General features: G+C 42.5%; 1 protein-coding gene across 7 annotated transcripts in view; it reads right to left on the bottom strand.

Annotated features, from left to right (window-relative positions):
- LOC121080461 (WD repeat-containing protein 7-like) overlaps nt 1-19,738 on the bottom strand; it is a 142,274-nt gene extending 122,536 nt beyond the window's left edge. For all 7 annotated transcript variants that reach the window (XM_040578479.1, XM_040578483.1, XM_040578481.1 and 4 more), the window contains exons 1-2: nt 19,641-19,738; nt 308-479 (exon numbers count right to left, since the gene is read on the bottom strand). In XM_040578479.1, coding sequence (XP_040434413.1) covers nt 308-466 — 159 coding nt within the window. In that variant the 5' untranslated portion in view covers nt 467-479; nt 19,641-19,738. The remainder of the gene's footprint in view (nt 1-307; nt 480-19,640) is intronic.
- Nucleotides 19,739-20,342: the final 604 nt, after the last annotated feature.

The following is a 20,342-nucleotide window of genomic DNA, read 5'->3' as shown; positions in this document are numbered from 1 at the left end:
AAGTAACAACTAGTTTAGAGCAGCTCCAGAAAAGAGGAAGTAATTACTTTAAAAATTTACTGCAGGGACAGCAACAAAATTCAAGAGCAAAAACCTCTCCTCCTAATCTGAGGTACTTGCTACAGGAAGCATGTAGTGTCAACCCAGGCCTCACAAGAGGGAGGAAGAAAGGACAAGCAAAGAGGGCATAGAAAGAACTGAAGACCAGAATGGATATTATCGTATGGAAGAACAAGAATCACACTGGCAACAATGATACACACTTCAAACACAAAGCAAGTTAAGATTATATGGACTTTAGTCTCACCTCTAAATCCAAAGAAAGGTCCCAGAGACATATTTGCCCATCGTGGCATCCCGTGACAATCATTGAGGCATCCTCCATGAGCAGCAGGGTGGATATGCAGTGCGTGGGGGCCCTACGGCCCCACAGGACAATAGGTAAAACAAGGCTGTTTCCTGCCATTTTGCTCTCACACCTGTCAATTTAATCAAAATAATAAATATTAGGTCTCAGCAGGTCTAAAGTGACTTCATACACGTTATACAAAAGAAACATAGTAACTATATATGTCATTCTTCAAATAAGTTACGGTACACAATCTCACCTCTCCTCTCATCAGGGAATGTGTTCATCTTCACATACAGATTAAATAACATTCTTCAAACAGTCACTCAAAAAATACAGTACCCTGTGGTAATATTACAACTTCACAACTTTGATTTCTTACACATTTTGCAAAAGACACTTTTCAAAGTGGCATTTCCCTACACATATAGGTACCAACTCACATAACTCTACACACAGAGGTACTTTTGTCAAAATCACTCTTCTTAGAATAATTTTGAAGTAACAAATATGGGACCGCAGCAGCTATTATATGTCCGATAGACGAGTTCATCCCCATTTGTAAATGCAACTACATTTAGTCAAAAATAGGCTCTGGAGCCTTCTATGGACAACTACACACTTTTCAAAAATCCTGTTCTGTTAGAACAGGGTCACGTCAACACAGCTTTTTCAAATAGATAGTTGTGTTGGAATATGTAGCATCCTGCATTAGGTGAAATCAGAGTTAGAAAACATTTTCAAGGTTAATGTCATTCCTTAATTTATACTCTTACTCTGGTAGTTCATACCACTTCACACACACATCTAAAGAGGCTAACCAAACAAAAGCTAATTAGAAATAGCCTAATTAAGACATATAAGTTAGTTTCAAACCTTTCAGTTTCTGGTTTCTAGGCCTGAGTGGTAAATGTTTTCAAAGCATCACTTCTCTAATATCAGTGCCTTTGATGGCAGGCAGAGCCACATGCAAGCAAAAGCTGCTTAGATGGGGTGATGAAAAAGGAATTAGAACATGCAATGGCAAAAGATGTGGTTTGAAGGGAAAAAAAAATAATCTTTACTAGCACTATCAATGCTATTTGGAACTACAGAAAGCTAGGAAAGAAAGAAGCACAGCAAGTACAGGCCACTTCTTACACTCTCTCATTTCTCCACTGCTGCCAAGTCCCACGAGCTGGATCCCAGACGGGAACAGAAGGGATTTAGAGACTGAGACTTGACAAGCAGGCACTGACTTAGTTCTGTGACACCCTGTGCTATGGCACTTCAGGATCCACGGTGTCGCCTTTTACTCAGTAAAAGGCTGTGCTTTTATTTATTCTGCACAAAAGCTGACAGCTCTGTGTAATCCAGTCGTTCTGATGCTGTTGATTTTGTGAGAACTGACCCCCCTTCTCCCTCCCCAGTATCCACAAGCCCTTAAGCACCAGCCCCGCCGACCCCAGCCAGCTCCAAGCTGCAGAGCAAAGGGCTGTCCCATGGGCCGACGGCAGGTCCCACGAGGGGAGCGTGGCACGGCACCACGACAAGCGGGCTGCTGGGGAGCCTTGCCTCACACCTGAAACCCAGGGCAAGGGAAAAAAGCCCCGCAAGTAAAACTCTATGGCACCGCAGTATGACTGCGGCCAGATATGCTGACTCTGCAGATCTGACAAGTTTTGTGACGTTCATCTGTGGACCTAAAATGTCTTTCCCCCCCCCCCCCCCCCTTTTCTCCTCTTTCTTTTTAAAAGTTAGTTTGTATTGAAATAGAAAGCAACAACTGACCAGCTACTCCAACAGAAGAGCCTGCTGAGGAACTACAGCAGCACTAGATGTGCCTATGGAACATCCGAAGGTAGTTTCGATCACCATGATTTGTCACATGAGCCAGATTCTGGTCACTACCCAACACAAAACAGAAGCAACACTATCTTCATAGCAACATTTAGTATCTTAGAAACATATTGACAAAAATTTCTCCATGTTACTTGTATCTGTCACAAAGCCAAAATTTTCTTAATAATTGGGAGAGAACAACAAATGTGTTTGAATCATAACTTCAGAGAGAAAAACATCATACAAACTCAAGTTGTAGTAATAAAGAAAACAGTTAGGAGGATTAGCACAAGATTTAAACGCCAAAACAAACCACTGTTTTTGTTAGCAACATTCTGAGCTTGCCAACCACTTGAATGTTTTATAATGTATGATCCTTGAATCTGAGTTTGCTTATATTGAATTTGTCAGTGCATTTTAAGTTTTCTGGCTGGGTCAGGGTGGATGCAAGCAGCCGCACTAGGGGCTGTCTGTCTGCCTGCACCCCTGTGGCAGAGAACACCAGACAGGCCAGGGCAGGAAAAGGAACCCTTAAATAAAACACTTTATTTTGCTTTCCAGGTAGCCAACTGAGCTTGTTATTGCTTTGGGTACACTTTTGAGGTATATTTGCCATTTAATAAATAAAAGTGCTAGAATTTAAGTTATATTTCAATTGTACCAATGGCAAGTTTATGTCAGACATACACAAGATCCATCCCAGTTCCTACTACACTCTCAGAAACAACCATGTAACCATCGGGCTGAGAAAATACATCAAGAATGACTGATGTTTTCTTACTGGTATCTTATTCTGGATTCAAGCAGAGCTGTAGGAGTTACACTACTTCACTGCAGTAACAGTTTGAGTCATGGGAAGTTACTGCTCGAAGCACTGCAATAAATGAATGGGTGAAATGGTTGTGTTAAATAAATAAACACTCCCTATGTATTACCTTGTGGGGATTTATGTTCTGAACTTAACGCAGCTCAAACCAGAGCAGAATTTCTGATGTAGAGAAGTATAAACACACCAAACACAGGCAGGAGTCACCTAGGAAATTTTTCAAAAACACGTATTTTCCTGTCTTTCTATAGATACATGCATATTTTTCTAGCTTGAGCAATCCAGCAACATTTGCATTTGCTCACAGATATGTAAACCTGTTTTACAGCACTTCAGGAGAAGGAAAACAATTGTGAACTATGACAGAGGAAAAATAAAGGTCATCCTGAATCTAAGTAAGGTTCATTACAACTCCACTTCCACTTCCTTCCCCACTGCGATAACCACAGTTCCCCCTGTGTTCCCAGGGTACTCCAATCAGACAACTAGCAAACTAGTAGAGCCACACTGACCCACTGCACAGCTGCTGCCAGACACCACAACACAATCCCACCGGCCCTTTTTCCAAAGGAGGCACAAGCATGAGCTCCAGATTTCCATGGAAGTCGTGGAACCTCAATTTAATAATCTTCAGTTCCACCGAAAGCTATCATTCATGGTTTAATGTCACTCCTTTGAGCCAAACTCAGATTTGATATAAAGAGGCAACCACAGAGATCTTGCTCGCACCAAAAACAAACTTGACTTTTTGATCTTACATTGCCCTGGGTACTCCCAGTGGTGACTCCCACAACACTTAAACAAGTACTTTCTGCATCAAAAATCTCTTTTATTTAAAAACACTTGTTTTTTTACTATACTACATGGCATTCAACATAAATTAATGTCATCTCTCATCTGTATAAAAGTTACATGCAATTTCTTCAATTTTTTTTATTAATTTTTACAACTGCTGCCTATACTCCTACTGCAAATAAACTCAGCAGCCAGAGAAATCGAACATGGTAACATACATGGAAAAATGGGGGAAGGGAAGACAGCAAGAACAGAATAATGAATAGCTAAGTATTACAAACTAAAACAGCTTACAGGGCTAGCTGGGCGCACCAAGCCTCAGACTTCGGAAAAGTGAGAGATGTATTGTGCTTTTTCACAAAATCCGTATCATAAAAACAGTAATATCACTTACTACAACATGCCATTTTATGCCAACTCATTTCTTGCATCCCATTCCACTATCTTCATTCAGAACTATTTCTTTTATTAAGAGCCGTTATTTACTGAGCAAGAATAAAGAGCATCAATTAAGCATTTAATCTATCGCAATACACTACAAGCTACACTGAAACTAGCAGTTGCAAAACACACCTGTAAATGTAGTGTTAATTGTTATGCAATGCTGGATCAATTGTTCTGTCTGGATGATCACAATACAGAACCATAAAATAATTGAAAAAAATTAAAGAATACAGTGACCCTACTAAAGGGCTACGATTCCAAAAATCACTTACAGTGAAACAATCAGAACTATATAGTGAAAAACAAACATAAAGTCTCCAGATGCAATACAAAAAAAAAAAATGCAAACAACAAAAAAAAATATCTCCAAAACCAAAGAAAAATACCCATTTAACTCTTTTACCACCCAATTTTTATAATGAAATAAAACAAAGGACACACTGGGAAAGGTGGGGAGAGATGGGAAGTTCTTTGCTTTATATATATTAAAGAACTTGAATCCCAATCAAGGTAAATCATTCTTTACAAAGTGTTCTTCCCTCACTACCTACAAAAAGTTCCCTTCAGCAGCTCCACCACAGTGGGCTAGAAATGCAAAACTGTGCCCAAATTAATCCTGAAAGATGCTACAGCCACAGCCCTGCAGGTACCACACACAGTGCATTCCTCTCACCCCCCTGGCTAGAAGGCACACAGATTTAAGAGCAATCTCAAAAACACTAGTTTGACCAGAGTTCCTCCAAGTTGTTTTTGCTTGTTTGGTTTGGTTTTTTTTTCCTATGGCAGTAAATCATATTTGATCAGTGTAATCTATGAACTAAATTTTAATGGTTAATAAAGCAATCCACCAATAGTTTCAGAGCTGAAAAATCTAGAAGTAAAAATGCCAATAAGCAACATAATCTCATTTCTTTCATTTCCTATTGCTCCCAGTTGAGGGACAAAATCACAGTATTTACATGTCACTTGATTGTGTCAATGTAAACAGCTGCACTTTTGAATAAATATAGAAGCTCCCCTACCATAGCACAAAATCGTTCCTTGAAATTTTGCAGTCAGTTTAATGCTCTGCCAAACTACTTATAAAACCTGTAAAAAACGACAAGACTATAAATACATACTTAAGTTGAATTTTCAAATGGAATGCATAGGACATATGTGCTAATACTTTTTGTATGTTGTTATAAAATACCTTAGGTTACTTATATTCTCCATGCAGAAAAACACGAAAGCACTGAAAACATTAACAGCAAAATACTTTCTAGAGGCATACAGATATTCACATTTCAAAACTTTTATCTAAGAGAAAGAGAATTCTTATTTTCTATCTAGTAGACTATCAGTACTAGTAATATCTAGTATTAAACCTTGGAAGAGAGCAAAAAAAACAAACTACCTCTTTCCTTCTAGCTTTTTATTATGGTACCACAACACCTTCATTAAAATCTTCATTTTCAGAAAATACCACAAGCTCATTTTAACAGCTGAAGAATTCAATCTACAAAGAACAACCCTTCTCTATCGTTGGCGAACACTGAATACATCCCCTGCAAAAACAGAAACTCACTTATTGTCTGTAAACAATCAACAATTTTTTTTGCATCAATGATGACAAACTACAGTAGCAAATAAACATTGTACCATTGACAAATGGTCAAAAAGCATGCGGTGAATCATTACAAAAGAATTCCCACATTCTAGTTATTTATACCTCTCCAGAATGAACTGGTTTTGCAGAAAAGAAAACTGGAAAATGGAAACATCAAACTGAGTAGAGCTCTTCCTGCTTAATCCCAGTGCCAGAACCCCAGTTTCCTTCCCACAAACATGCAATAAAAGAATGGGTTTGTGTTATTGCACATATGTAGGGGTGTATGTGTATGTACACATACATACATACAAAACAGCATACTTGAATTTATTTTGTTTTGATTTCAAATTACCCATCAGAGACAAATACACAGATGGAAGTATATGGCAAAATACCTTCCTGAAAAGACCTGAGACACATTATCTGCCCCGCATGAAAGGATCTTTCCCCTCCCTCCTGCTTTTTCATAAGGTAAGAGTTGCAGTGCAAAACACAGCACCACTGTCATTTGCAGTGCATTAGGAAGTTACTTCCACTCACATCTTTGGAGTCACAAAGCCCCTCTTCTTCAGTTGCTTTCCATAACCCAGATAGGTGCCACTTAGTATCCCAAGCTATAGAGTCGCTTGTATTCCCTCTAAATAATGCCGGCTGTTCCGTTCATCACCTATGGCAGATAAACCACTACGCACGCCCCTAAGTCACCATCTCTTTGAAGATGTACCCAAACAGACCAGAGCAGCAAGGCATGCTTCACCAGACACAATGACCAGTAAAATATAAAATAGAGGTGTTCATTTTTTTCATTCAAACTAAAGTATCTTAGATCTCCAGTGCAGCTTCGTAATCCTTCCTCTCCTCTCCTTGACTTGCGGGCTACAGCCTTGCTGACAAAGCCCAGCACGTGATGCTTGGCCACAGGACACAGCTTCTGATTGACTAGGATGTCCAACTCCTTTCCTGCACAGCTGCTGTCAAGCCTGCTGTCCCCCAGCCTGTGCTGTTTCAGATGCTGGACTTTCCACGGTCATCGGGAGCTTCCCCCCCCCCATCACCACAATGTTCCAAACACACCACATCAGCCACTGTCTGGTCCTATGGATTTTTATCTTCCCCGTGAAAAACAAGGCAAAAATGGCACAGAGTACTTCAGCCTTCTTCACATTTTTATTACTAGATCCACTATATCACCAAAATATAAACCAGTTAGAGTTATAGACACGTACATCTCAGTTATGTCCTTTGTATTTAAAGAGACCGTGATTCTTTAGATTAGCAGATGATCCAAAAAAATTTAAAATAATACACTAATCTGGTAGTGACTCTTTCAAGTGCCCTGCTTAAAGCTGGAATTTAGGCAAATTTCATAATCTGGGATATATTCCTATTTGAGTAAAGCTATTAAACTGATTTCTTAAGTACAATTATTAAAATCTGAATAAAGACTCACATAAACATATTTATCAAGCCATAGTCCCCTAAACATTAACCAGCGCTTTTAGGACTAGTAAGCTATGGTAAACTACTCACAGGTAAAACCAAATTACAATAACAAATTGATATGGAGAAATAGTGTGAAATGGGGACAATGGACATCGATTGTGATTGTATATGTCTACTCAGGAATGTGGGTATGGTGACTGGTCATGGGTGCGGTGTCTGGTCACATAGGCACACAGCTCTGAGGAGACAACTACAGTTTTTGAGGAGACGCCTGCCCTTCTTCCTCTAACAAAGGGGAGACGGGGAGACGCCTGCCCTTCTTTCTCTAACAAAGGGGCTATTTAAAAGAGAATGAGAGAAGATGAGAGACATTCAAATGCTATCTAGAGGGAGGGAGTGCTAAGTTTCCTTGCTGAAGAAGATCAGATGGTCACAAGAACATGAATCACCTACAAACCTGCAAGACCACCACATTCCAGGAAACGGACTGATAAGCTAATTAACATACGAAGCCGGGTTTAGGTAACGAATATGTATAGGCGTTAATTGAATATTCATTTGTTTCATTGTATAAATGTGGGATGGTTCGTCACTTCGGGTATGCACGCTTGTGGAGGAGCGATCCCCCGTGCATCTGCGCGCAATAAACATACCTACTTTATAACTTTCGAGTTATAGAGTCTAATTCCGCACGTCAGTTTTGGCGAGCCAGGCAGGAGGATTTCTGCTCGGCTGAGGGACCAGCTGCGGAGCGGACGCTCCTAGGCGCGCCCCGGGAGATTTCCTCGGAGGAGCCTCCTCTTCTCAGCTGTTCACCCGGGAGCAGAAGAGAACCCCTGGATCCGCGGATAAAACGGTATGTTTAGTAACGGGGCGGCTGGTGAGACGCACGGAGACGTCCGGCGCGCAGCGTAGTCCCCAGGAGGAAAGGTACCTTGGGAGGGGGTTTGCTGACCAAGGGGTGGCCGCTAGCGATCTTGAGGGCAGATCGAGCAAACCCGAGGTTACTGCCATTCCTAAAAGCCCGGAGGCCTCGTGACGGAAAGCGGGGGGCGGGACGGAATAAGGCGGAATCTCACAGGAACAAGAGGGACCTCTTAGCAAAAGTAAAAGGGAAACTTTTGCGTAGGAAAAAAGGGGGAAGCTAAAAACTTCCATTGGGTTGTCTTAAGAGTTGGGGAATTCCTAGAATATAACAACTGAAATAGCGCTCTGTGTCTTGTTTGTTCTATGTGTTGTCTTGTTACATGTTCAAAACTTGGAGTTATGAAATGTATGTTGAAAAATAATAATATTCTGGTAATTCGTGGCAAATAGCGGAAAACTTAACACTCTGCTTAAGACCAGGAAAAATTGGGTTTTGTTTGTTGTTTGTTTTTTGGCAATTGTTCATTGAAATGCATACTTTGTGAACTGTCAGTGTTCCTAAAAGTTGTACATAAGTGCATGGTACCGTATAACATACTGCTTGTGTGACTGCGGGCTGCCCGGAGAGTGTGAATGGTGTGATTGAGATGCGCATTTTGATTTTCCGTGTATAGCTTAATTATTTTGACTGAGTGTGAGTGCAAGAGTGCTTGAGACGTGCGTTTGAGTGCAAAACAAGTAAGGAGCTCTATCTGTGTTTCCGACCTTGGGTGGCTAAGGCGGCCGGAGAAAAACAAAGTAATTAAAATTGTAAAATGGGAAATGGAAAGAGTAAGCCCTGTGAAAAATCGCCCTTGGGTTGTATATTAAAACATTGGAGTGATATCGTAGGACATGGTGGTACCGAAAATAGAAGGAAATTGATTAAATATTGTAATCAGTGGTGGCCTTTGTATTGTATAAATTGGGGAGTGATGCGAAATGGCCTCAGGAGGGAGGAACGTTAGATTATAACACTCTCCTGCGATTAATGTTGTTTCTGAGGAGAGAGGGAAAATGGGACAAAGTATCATATGCAGACATGTTCTTTGTCCTCCAGGACAAACCCGAGTGGCAAAAGGACTGTGGATTAGTACCCCCTCGGTATCCTATGGTACTAGCACTAGAAAGAGTGCGGGATTAACATCACCTGATCTTTGATTATGGCTCTAGAAAAGGATGGGAAAAAAAACCTGAGACCTAAACTAGAAAGATGTTCTTGTTGAAATTTTTGTGTTAAAAAGCTCAGGTTGCAGTTCCTTCTGTGGAGCAACCAGAATGAAAGACGTTGTAAGATATAAAAACTTGTACTAATGTATGTAAAACCTGAGGGGGGTGGAGAATCAAAGACCTTGTGAAAGTGTTAAAGTATTGGGGTGAGTTTGTACAAACCCCCGTACCCCCTCGAAGGTGCGGCTGAGTCACGCTGGACGCATGGCACGGGTGTTTGCTGTTTGCCTGCGAAGGCTGATATGTAATAACACAGACTTAAAGCAACAAGTAGCAGATTTGCATTCAGGGTAAGAAAGAGTTAAAACAGAAGTGCTGCTGCAGAGGCAGGCCTGTGTAACCTGCAGAGCAGGAACAGCATCTCCTGCTCCAATCCTCCTGATGGTGGGGAGGAGGGGTTGCTGATGCTGACAATTGAGCAGAAGGACCTGACAATGTCACCCCAATTGCTGCAGCATTTTCAGTACAACAGGACCGGTAACGGCCCCTTTAGGGCAGGGAATGGGTATGAGGTGGAATTTTAGTGAATACAAAACCAACTTATTTGTTGAACTTCAGTAAAAAAATAATTATTTGTTACAGTTGTGGGAGCTGCTGGCCACCAGGAAAACATCCTGAAACCTTTAAAGTACAAACTAAGAAAACAAACAAGAATGCCAAATTCCCCAAAGGCCCTTCTTGGTAAGGACTTATTAGAACAATTGGAGGCAACAATCAAATTTAAAAAAGGGGAAGTTACTCTGGAAGTAAATGATCACCAATACATACAGGTTATGAGCCTATCTTTGGCCAGTACTCCTATAAAAAGGGAAATTGATACCAGAATTATTGATCAGGTATATCCTGGAGTATGGGCAATTGACATGCCGGGACGTGCCAAGAATGCATCACCTGTTATAGTAAAATTAAAGGAAGGACAGGGTGCGATAAGAATTAAACAATACCCACTGAAAAGGGAAGATAGGGAAGGAATTCGTCCAAATATAGAGCGATTCATAGAATTAAAACTACTAAAAGAATGCGAGTCAGAATTTAACACACCTATCCTCCCAGTTAAAAAACCTGATGGGTCTTATAGGATAGTTCAAGATTTAAGGGCCATTAACAAAATAACAGAGGATCTGTATCCTGTAGTAGCTAACACCTATACCTTACTAACCACCCTGACACCTGACCTAGCTTGGTTCACAGTTTTAGACTTAAAAGATGCCTTCTTTTGCCTCCCTCTCCATGAAGCCAGCCAAAGAATTTTTGCTTTTGAATGGGAAAATCCCTGAAGCAGTCGAAAGACCCAGCTCACATGGACGGTGTTGCCACAGGGGTTTAAAAATAGCCCCACAATTTTTGGAAACCAATTAGCAAAGGATTTGGAGTTATGGGAACCACCACCAGGAGAAGGGAAAGTGTTACAATATGTAGACGATCTTCTTATTGCAACCAGAACCGAAGAATCTTGTATTATTTGGACTGTGAGCCTGCTGAACTTTCTGGGACTACAAGGATATCGGGTTTCTAAGAAGAAGGCACAGGTGGTGTTACAACAAGTCACATACCTAGGGTACGAGATCAGTGCCGGACAACGGGTCCTAGGGAAGGCCCGAAAAGAAGCCATATGCCAAGCCCCCCGACCACGAACTGTAAAGGAACTGCAGACATTTCTGGGAATGACAGGATGGTGCAGGCTTTGGATATGTAATTATGGCTTGCTTGTTAAACCATTATATTCCCTGATAGCAGCTAATCAGAAGGATCTTCAGTGGGATGCTGAATCAGACAGAGCTTTCCATGAACTGAAGAAAGCCTTGATGTCGGCACCAGCACTAGAACTTCCTGATGTGAGTAAGCCATTTTTCCTATTTTCCCATGAGAAACAGGGAATGGCATTAGGAATACTGGCACAAGATTTGGGACCAGACAGACGGACAGTGGCATACTTCTCTAAACAGCTGGATGCCACTGCAAAAGGGTGGCCTGGTTGCCTGAGAGCAGTAGCAGCTGTCATCCTAAACATCCAGGAGGCCCGGAAGTTTACCTTGGGCCAGAAAATGACTGTCTTAGTATCCCACACAGTGTCTGCAGTCCTTGAAACAAAAGGGGGGCATTGGCTCTCCCCACAGAGATTCCTAAAATACCAGGCCATAATGGTGGAACAAGATGATGTTGAGATCGTGACTACAAACATCGTCAATCCGGCCTCATTTCTTAATGGGAATGTTGGCGAATCAGTCGATCATGACTGTCTAGAAACAATCGAAGCCACTTATTCTAGTAGGACAGATCTCAAGGATGTTCCTATTAATGGAGCTGAACATTGGTTCACGGATGGGAGCAGCTATATGCTGAATGGAAAGCGACATTCCGGATATGCTGTTACAACCTCTGAAGAAGTGATAGAATCGGGACCGCTACCAGCTGACACTTCGGCACAGAAGGCTGAAATCATAACCCTTACTCGAGCTCTGGAGAGAGCTCAGGGAAAACCTATAAATATTTGGACTGATTCTAAATATGCCTTTGGAGTGGTACATGCTCATGGAGCAATATGGAAAGAAAGGGGACTGTTAAACTCCCAAGGAAAAATCATCAAACATGCGGAAGAAATTTTGAAACTCCTAAATGCGGTCCAGCTTCCTGAAAGGGTGGCAATTATGCACATCAAGGCACACCAGAAAGTGAGCACAGAATTAGAAAGAGGAAATGAACTGGCGGACAGGGAACCAAAACAGGCAGCCAGAAAAGCAATCAAGGTAGAGGGTGCGCTAATACCCGATGGACAAATATCTCTAGAAGGTAAACCAGACTATACTAAAGAAGATCGCAAACTGATTTCTGACCTAGAGGGATCATATAATGAGGAAGGGTGGGCTGTAATCTCACATGGGAGAATAGTGATTCCTTCCTACATGGTATGGTCAGTAGTTCGGGAAGAACATAGAAAAAGGCACTGGGGGGCAGAAGCTCTATATAAGGATCTCACTAAAAACATAATAGCACGAAACTTCGTATACTACTATTAGACAAGTAACCCAACAATGTGATCTTTGTCTCCAGACTAATCCTAAGATTACCAAGGGGCCAAAGTTGGGAAAAATTGGGAAAGGAAATGTTCCAGGGCAACATTTGCAGATTGATTTCTCGGAACTTCCTAAAAAAGGGGGGTATCGATATTTATTGGTACTAACAGATACCTTTTCAGGTTGGCCAGAAGCCTTCCCGTGCAGAACTGCTAAAGCCCGGGAAGTGACCAAAATACTGCTCCAAGAGATAATACCTAGGTTTGGAGTCCCAGCGGTAATGTCCTCGGATAGAGGACCACATTTTGTGTCCAGAATAGTGCAACAGATCAGCCACCATCTAGGAATAGATTGGCAATTACATACCCCATACCGACCACAATCAAGTGGCCAGGTGGAAAAGATGAATCATCTAATCAAACAACAGATTGTCAAGTTAGGTCAAGAAACAAATCTAACTTGGCCCCAGTCTTTGCCATTAGCTCTTACACAAATTCGAACTAGACCAAGAGCAAAAGAGGGGCTTAGCCCATTTGAAATTTTGTATGGACGACCCTATGGGGTACAAAAGGGGACGTCTTCACAGATTGGTGAAGAAACAATGACTTCCTATATGGTGGCACTAAACAAACAATTAATAAGAATTGAGAAGCATGTGATGGAACACGCAGTAGGGGTCTGGATGGACCTGTTCACGATATACGACCAGGGGACTATGTATACGTTAAGTGTTTTGCAGATAAAACCCTGGAACCACAGTGGACCGGACCTTTTCAAGTCCTACTCACCACCTACACTGCAATCAAGGTTGAGGGACAGAATTCTTGGATTCACCACACCCGGATCAAGAAAGCCCCTGCAACTTCGTGGAGAGTAACCCCAGATAAAAAAGAACTGAAACTCAAATTTACTCGGACAAATGGCAACAATGTGGGTGGCAAGTAAGTGAACCTGAGCGGTTGTGGATCCACCATATGGGAAGGGCACCACAACAAACAATATAGAACAAAAGAGTCTGGGACTGAGCCAGTGGCCAGTCTTGCCCAATTTGTTATCGGTAAGCCCCAACTCAATCAAAGATATTTTTGATCAAAACAGATTTTATATGTATATATGAGGAACGTTTAGATTCTTAAAATGATCAATAGTGGGTTTAATTTTGTACCCTCTCTCTTGCCTACAACCAAGAGCCTGATAACTGGCCTTGGAATCATGCCCAGAAAAAACACACTGGAATAATGGGAAAGGTGGACTCAAAGACGAAACTAGCTATGGTGTTTTTTTTCTGAAAATGAGGTGTACCAAAGGAATCAATGGGATCAGGAGGATGTACACAAAGTCGACCGATTATGGGGAAAATTAGGAGATAGGATAAAAGTAGGGTGTCAAACATACAATGAAAAAGATAACACCAAGATTTCAGGAGACACCCTGATTAATGTCAGAAAGGTAAATAAGGAATTTACCCTTCTAAATACAGCCATGTGCTTTAATTCACGGGAATGTTGGCACAATTGTACCTTAACTGAGCCCATCTTTATAATATGCCTAGGAAAATATACCTTTGAACATAGAACATGGGCCAGAAAGATAGGCGACAAGTGACAAACACTAGATTTAGAATCTTGTATTATGCGAGAACAGCAGGGCTTCCTCTGTGAAAGCAATACTATAATGGCCCAGGATACTTGTTTAGATACAGATCAAAAATATGTCATTTTGAGGCCCAACCAAATGCAAACTTGAAAACAGTAATTATATATGCAGGGAAGGAATGTGCGTGTTTGAGAACTAAGTGTAACACAATAACTGTAGATGGGGAGGTAAAGGAGACTGCACAATATTCAAATTACTGTATCTGTAATTTTACATCTAACTTTACCCTATCACAGATGATAATTCCTACCCCCATAGGACTAAATATAAGCAGAATAAAAGAACTATTAAAACATGCAGATTTTACAACGTATACTGAAAGAAACCAAAGAAAAGGGAGATGAAACTCTTCTTATGATCCATCATGATGTAGAGGGGATCAAGAAAGTTTTAAAAAAGGTAGAACAGGATGGAAACCATAATTGGTGGGATACTCTCTTTGGCTGGTCACCTTCTGCAACAGGAATTCTTAACACTATGGTACACCCCATTGTGATCTTATTGATCAGTTTAGGAATTTCCTTAATACTAACCATTATGTTATATTTGTGGGTTTGGAGAATGTTTAAAAGGGTAACACTTATGTATGATGCTTTATATCATTCGGGAAGACTGCTTAAGTAAAAGAATTTACTTAATTTAATAAAAAGGGGGGATTGATATGGAGAAATAGTGTGAAATGGGGACGCTTAACACCGACTGTGATTGTATATGTCTGCTCAGAAATGTGGGTATGGTGACTAGTCATGGGTGCGGTGTCTGGTCACATAGGCACACAGCTCTGAGGAGACAACTACAGTTTTTGAGGAGACGCCTCCCTCTCCTCTAACAAAGGGGAGACGGGGAGACGCCTGCCCTTCTTTCTCTAACAAAGGGGCTATTTAAAAGAGAATGAGAGAAGATGAGAGACATTCAAATGCTATCTAGAGGGAGGGAGTGCTAAGTCTCCTTGCTGGAGAAGATGGGATGGTCACAAGAACATGAATCACCTACAAACCTGCAAGACCACCACATTCCAGGAAACGGACTGATAAGCTAATTAACATACGAAGCGGGGTTTAGGTAACGAATATGTATAGGCGCTAATTGAATATTCATTTGTTTCATTGTATAAATGTGGGATGGTTCGTCACTTCGGGTATGCACGCTTGTGGAGGAGCGATCCCCCGTGCATCTGCGCGCAATAAACATACCTACTTTATAACTTTCGAGTTATAGAGTCTAATTCCGTACGTCAGTACAACTAATGTCATCCTTCAGAATATGTCTTTTGACCAAACACACTACCCAACTCATTTGATCTCCTGATGACTTCGAAAGCACAGATGAGGCAGACAGAAGCACACAAATTTTCAACTCTTACAGCATTAAGGCCTTACAGTTTGCACACACAACTTTAAAACGTTGGTAATATCACTAGAATTACAAAACCAGGAGAGCAACTTCGGTTCTGTCACCAAAGAAGAAACCTGTTTCAGGTTTAGTCTATATGCACAAACACTAAACAACCATTGTGTTGCTGATCTGCCATGTGTGACCCCACTGGAATTCAGTTACCTGGGCACTTCTGAAAGCACGGCATGTCTGAGCGCTATGGATTGCTCTGGTCCACAGCAAATCACAGTGGTATCTCCCAAACAGAGACAGAGAGCATCAGCTGCACATAAACCCAGCCAGATCGGTGGAATACTTCAGTACTTTCATGTCCCACTACGGCATGATACTGCCTAGACTGAGCCCAGTGAGCCCTGTGCTGTGCTCGAGCTCTTTCCTGGGGGCACCCAGGAAAGATGTGAGGCCAGGAGAAAGGAACACTTCTTTTGGGAAAGTAGTAAAAAGATTAGTAAATCTACCTTTGTTATGACAGAGCACAGCAAAAGCCAAGAAGAGCTCTTTCCAAACACACTTATTTAAATTAAAGCACAGGCATATAAAGTATTAATCTTAGGATATGTGTGTACAATAAAAGAATCTGCCAAAAAATATACATCTGCAAATTGACTGTTTCTTTATCATTTATGATCTCAGCATGTAACAGCTCCAAAATTAACCATTAAAGGCTGCCAACGAACATGTGCTTATAAGTAAATGTAACTGCTGATGTTCAAACAAAGCGACTCAAAAAGGTTAAGAATAAATCATTTCTTTCCCTATTCAATGTTTACCACATGTTAATACAATTTTTCTGTATTTTCAGCAGAATTTAAATTATGTTATTATTCAGATTTGCCACCAATAAGTACAGAGATGGCTGCCATCCAGGATATCAGGACAAACCCTCTAAAGTGGATTTCATATTTTCAAGTGAACAGTAATTTTTATGCCTAATATTTTTCACGCATACAGAACCTTTCATTCAAAAAGACATTAGTTAAGCATTGTAACACCCCTCCTAAAAATCATTTACATAAAGCCAATCATACACTCATGGTAAAGGCTCTTTTCTGTTACATTACAGCTTCCATTTGGATAACCTAAAGCATTTTATAAAAATCTGATTATTTTAAATTTAATTACAAATTACCTTTTCCATTTAATGCTTGAGGATGGAGAAGAAGGATTAATGAGGTAGGGAGCAGAAAATGAAGTACTTCACCCAGACTTGCAGAAATCTTTCACTATCAGAACCCACGTATTTAGACAATAACACCTTTCTTTAAATATATGGTCAATAAATAAAGAATTATATTATTAAATACAAATGGTCAGTAAAGTTTGCTAGGTCAATTAAATCCCGCATGTTTCTGAAGCTCTGTCAGTAATTTTCAGTCTTTTGGAATTAGTTCTAAATCACTACAAAGGGATCAAATATAAAATATTTTTGCTTTCCTAACAGACTATTAATCCAACAAGATTAGTTTGAATCACAGAATGGCTGAGACAGCAGGCACCTCAGGAGACCATACCCTCCCACCCCTTGCAAAAGCTAGGTCACTTACAGCAGGTTGTCCCAAACCATGTCCAGCTGAGTTGTGGATATCTCCAAGGATGGAGATTCCACAGTCTTGCCCTGTGCAACCTGTTCCAGTGCTCAGCTACCCTCCAGCTGGGCTTCATTCTGCCAATCTCCCTCATCCACCAAGCCAGTCATCTCATCGTGGGAGGCTATCAGGTTGGTTATGCACAACTTGCCCTTTGTAAATCCATGCCAACTAAGAAGTCTAAGAAAGCTTTTAAAAAGGTAGTAATTTTTCAGCAAATAAATCCCTGATTATTTTTTTTTTTAAGCTAAAATAAATTCTGGACCATTCCTGCAGTATACAAAATACTATAAAGCTATCTGTCAGGTCTTACACTTTGACACATGTAGCAAATCATTATCATTTCAGCTTGCATCTGATAAGCACTGAATACAAAATGTAAGAGAACAATAACTGTACCTTTAGCCAATCAACAGCACACCTTTCTGATTTGCAACTACAAAAAGATTACTGCAACACTATGCTAAAGACTTCTTGTAAAACAAAGTATTTTAAAAATGTAATTTTTCACTAAGAGTATTATGAGTGAACAGGTGAAGAATGCAATCAATTTTTATTTTTTTTTCTGTACAACTGAGGAAACAATTTGTTCATGATGGCACCAAAGTCAGGAAGCTGGCTTAGCAAAAGGACAGGTAAACCAGTAGTTTTAATGCCACCCCCGTGCACACACAAATACAAACACAGAATGGGATAGCAGTAGGAGTTCAACTGGCAACTACATTCATTTTGATATTCAACTTCACCTGTTTCAATATACACAAAAGAGCCCCCCAACAGCTATCAGGGACAACTGATGCATCCCTACATAACCAAGAGCCTCGAGGACTTTCCAAAGTCATAAACACAATGCACAGAATTGCACAACTATGAATATTCACACTGACCTCACTAACCCTACCCATTACAACAGAACTAAGCATATCTGTAGGAGCAAACTAACCTACTATTCTGAATTTGGACAAAACTGTTCGGCTACACTGAAATTTACGTGAAATTAAAAGGTGATTTCAATCCAGACCATCATTCTCATTATGCTGATCAAGGATTAAAAAATTAACAGCACCTGGCCCTCTTTTATCCCCATGTACTTTGTTGATTCAAAATTCATCACCTCAAGTCTTTGCTTTTTCCCTGTGGGAAGCTTCTCCATAACACCGTGCAGCCAGCACCCCCATGTCCCCCTAAGTCCATTTATCTGTAACAGCTGTCTCCAAACCACCACGCCACATCCTGTAACACACCTGTATTTTGAGCACTGTGAGACAATACTTGTCACAGGGCTCTATGTCTTGGCCATTATGTATTACAGTAAACAAAAAGACTGTGTTACTGTCAAACCTTTCCAATACACCCCAGATCAAAATCAAATTCAACAAACACAAACTTGTGTTCCAAAACAGAACTTGACTGATGAACTAGTTCAGACACAAGCTCATCCTTGATCTTCAGGTGGCAATAACAGTGACGATCCAGTGAAAGGCTATTGCTGGCCCCTTGCCCCAGCTGAATGAGTACAAAAGTCTGATTTAGAAGTATGTAACAATACGAAGATCCGTTATCCCTCCCCAAAAAAATCACCACTCCCTGTACATGTTCAAGGTTACAAAATAAGAAAGAAGTGGAAATAATAATTTGGAGCTCTACATTTTTCATTATCATTACTAGATGCTTTTGCAAGCCATTTGCAGGTTTTTCTGGCACTTAATTCGATGACACACTAAACCCACGTATATTTTTCCTGTTTAAAACTGTCACGATCACATGAAGGACAGTTACCCAAAGCAACTGCAAAAACTCTAAATCATCTCCCTACTTGTCCGTAACACCATGGCTGCCCCAGAAAGCGGGAACAGGTTAGAGAGGCCACGATATAACAGAAATTTGGCATTAAAAGTATGTCAAGCCCTAGAAAAGGCCTGTTTCTGTATGAGCCACCCCTCAGACAACTTTCCATTAGCAGGGAGTGGGCTCCCCAGCCCAGTACCAGCCGGCCGCGCTGGCAGAGCCGGCTCAGCACAGCGCCGGCCCCGGGCTCGGGCTTCCTGAGAGCACAAGCCCACGGAGGGCCAGTGTCGCCGCGGCCCACCCCGGTGGAGCCACCCGAGCCCCTGCCGCAGCCTGCCGGGGCTGTGGGGGGCCGGGGCCACCGCGCGGAGCCCCCCGCAGAGCAAGGGCGTCCCTTCCGCGGCACGACTGACCGCCGTCCCCCCCGCGCACGAACTCCCTTTTCCCCCCTGCCCGCCCCGGGCAGGGCAGGGCACGGCAGGTCGAGCCCCGCGGCCGGGCCCGCCGCCACTCAACGGGAGCCCGCAGGCCGCCGCAGGGCCTCCACCTGCTGCTGCCCCCCGGGACTCCAGCCGGCGCCGCCCGCAGGCAGATGCCACCGCCCCTTCCCACACAACATGGCGGCCCACGCCACCGCCCTACCGCACCGGGGGACCCGAGGGCCACCGCCAGCTCGCCGGGGGCCGGGGCGGCGCGGGGCCCGGCGGCGAGCTCGGCGGGGTGCCGCCACCGCCCGCCCGCCGGCGAGGCGGAATACCCTCTGCCCGGAGGCTGCCAGCAGCCGGCGGGCACTCACCTGTCCCTGCCGGGGCAGTAGGGAGGATCCCCGGGCGCCGCGCCCCCAACGCGCTCCCTCGCCCGGCGCGGCAACCAGCTGACACTGCCGGCTGCCGTCACTCCTACCACCACTGTCGCAAAGCCCCCGGCCGTCGTCACTAACGGCAGGCAGAGGCAGGCGGCGTCGCCATGGAAACTCGAGCGGCGGAGCGGCCAGGTTGTGCCGCGGCGACAGGCAGGGAGTGCCCGGGCCAGGTGCCGGTGGGTGTTGGGCTCGCCCCTACCCCAACGCCAGCCCGTGTGGGCCCGCTTCCTGCCCCGCTGAGGGGAAAACCGGGCCGGCCGCTTCCCTAAGCCCGCGGAGGGCTAGCAGGGGGCAGCTGATGAGACACCTTCCTGGAGGTCTGTCTTAATTCCACTTAAGGGGACAGATGTAAGGAATGACTTAATTTAGCAATTATTGAAGGGCTTCATAAGTAACGGAAGCTGTAAGGCACCATGGTGGAAATAGTTCTGGTACTGAGCATGAAAAAGGCTGTTCTCTGGTGCCTGTTCAAGATGAAACTTAACATGTGGGGAGTATAAAGCGTGTGGAGAAGTTGTCAGCAATTACATTGCAAAACAGGGTGGAGAACATTCTGGGTTAATTTCTACTTTTACTTAGTTTATCCTGGAACGGGGTTAATGCAAACATTTCACTAATCCCTCTTTATTTTTCCTC

This window comes from Falco naumanni, chromosome W, assembly GCF_017639655.2.
Source record: "Falco naumanni isolate bFalNau1 chromosome W, bFalNau1.pat, whole genome shotgun sequence".
Taxonomy (NCBI): domain Eukaryota; kingdom Metazoa; phylum Chordata; class Aves; order Falconiformes; family Falconidae; genus Falco; species Falco naumanni.
This window is presented reverse-complemented; position numbering and strand designations above follow the sequence as displayed.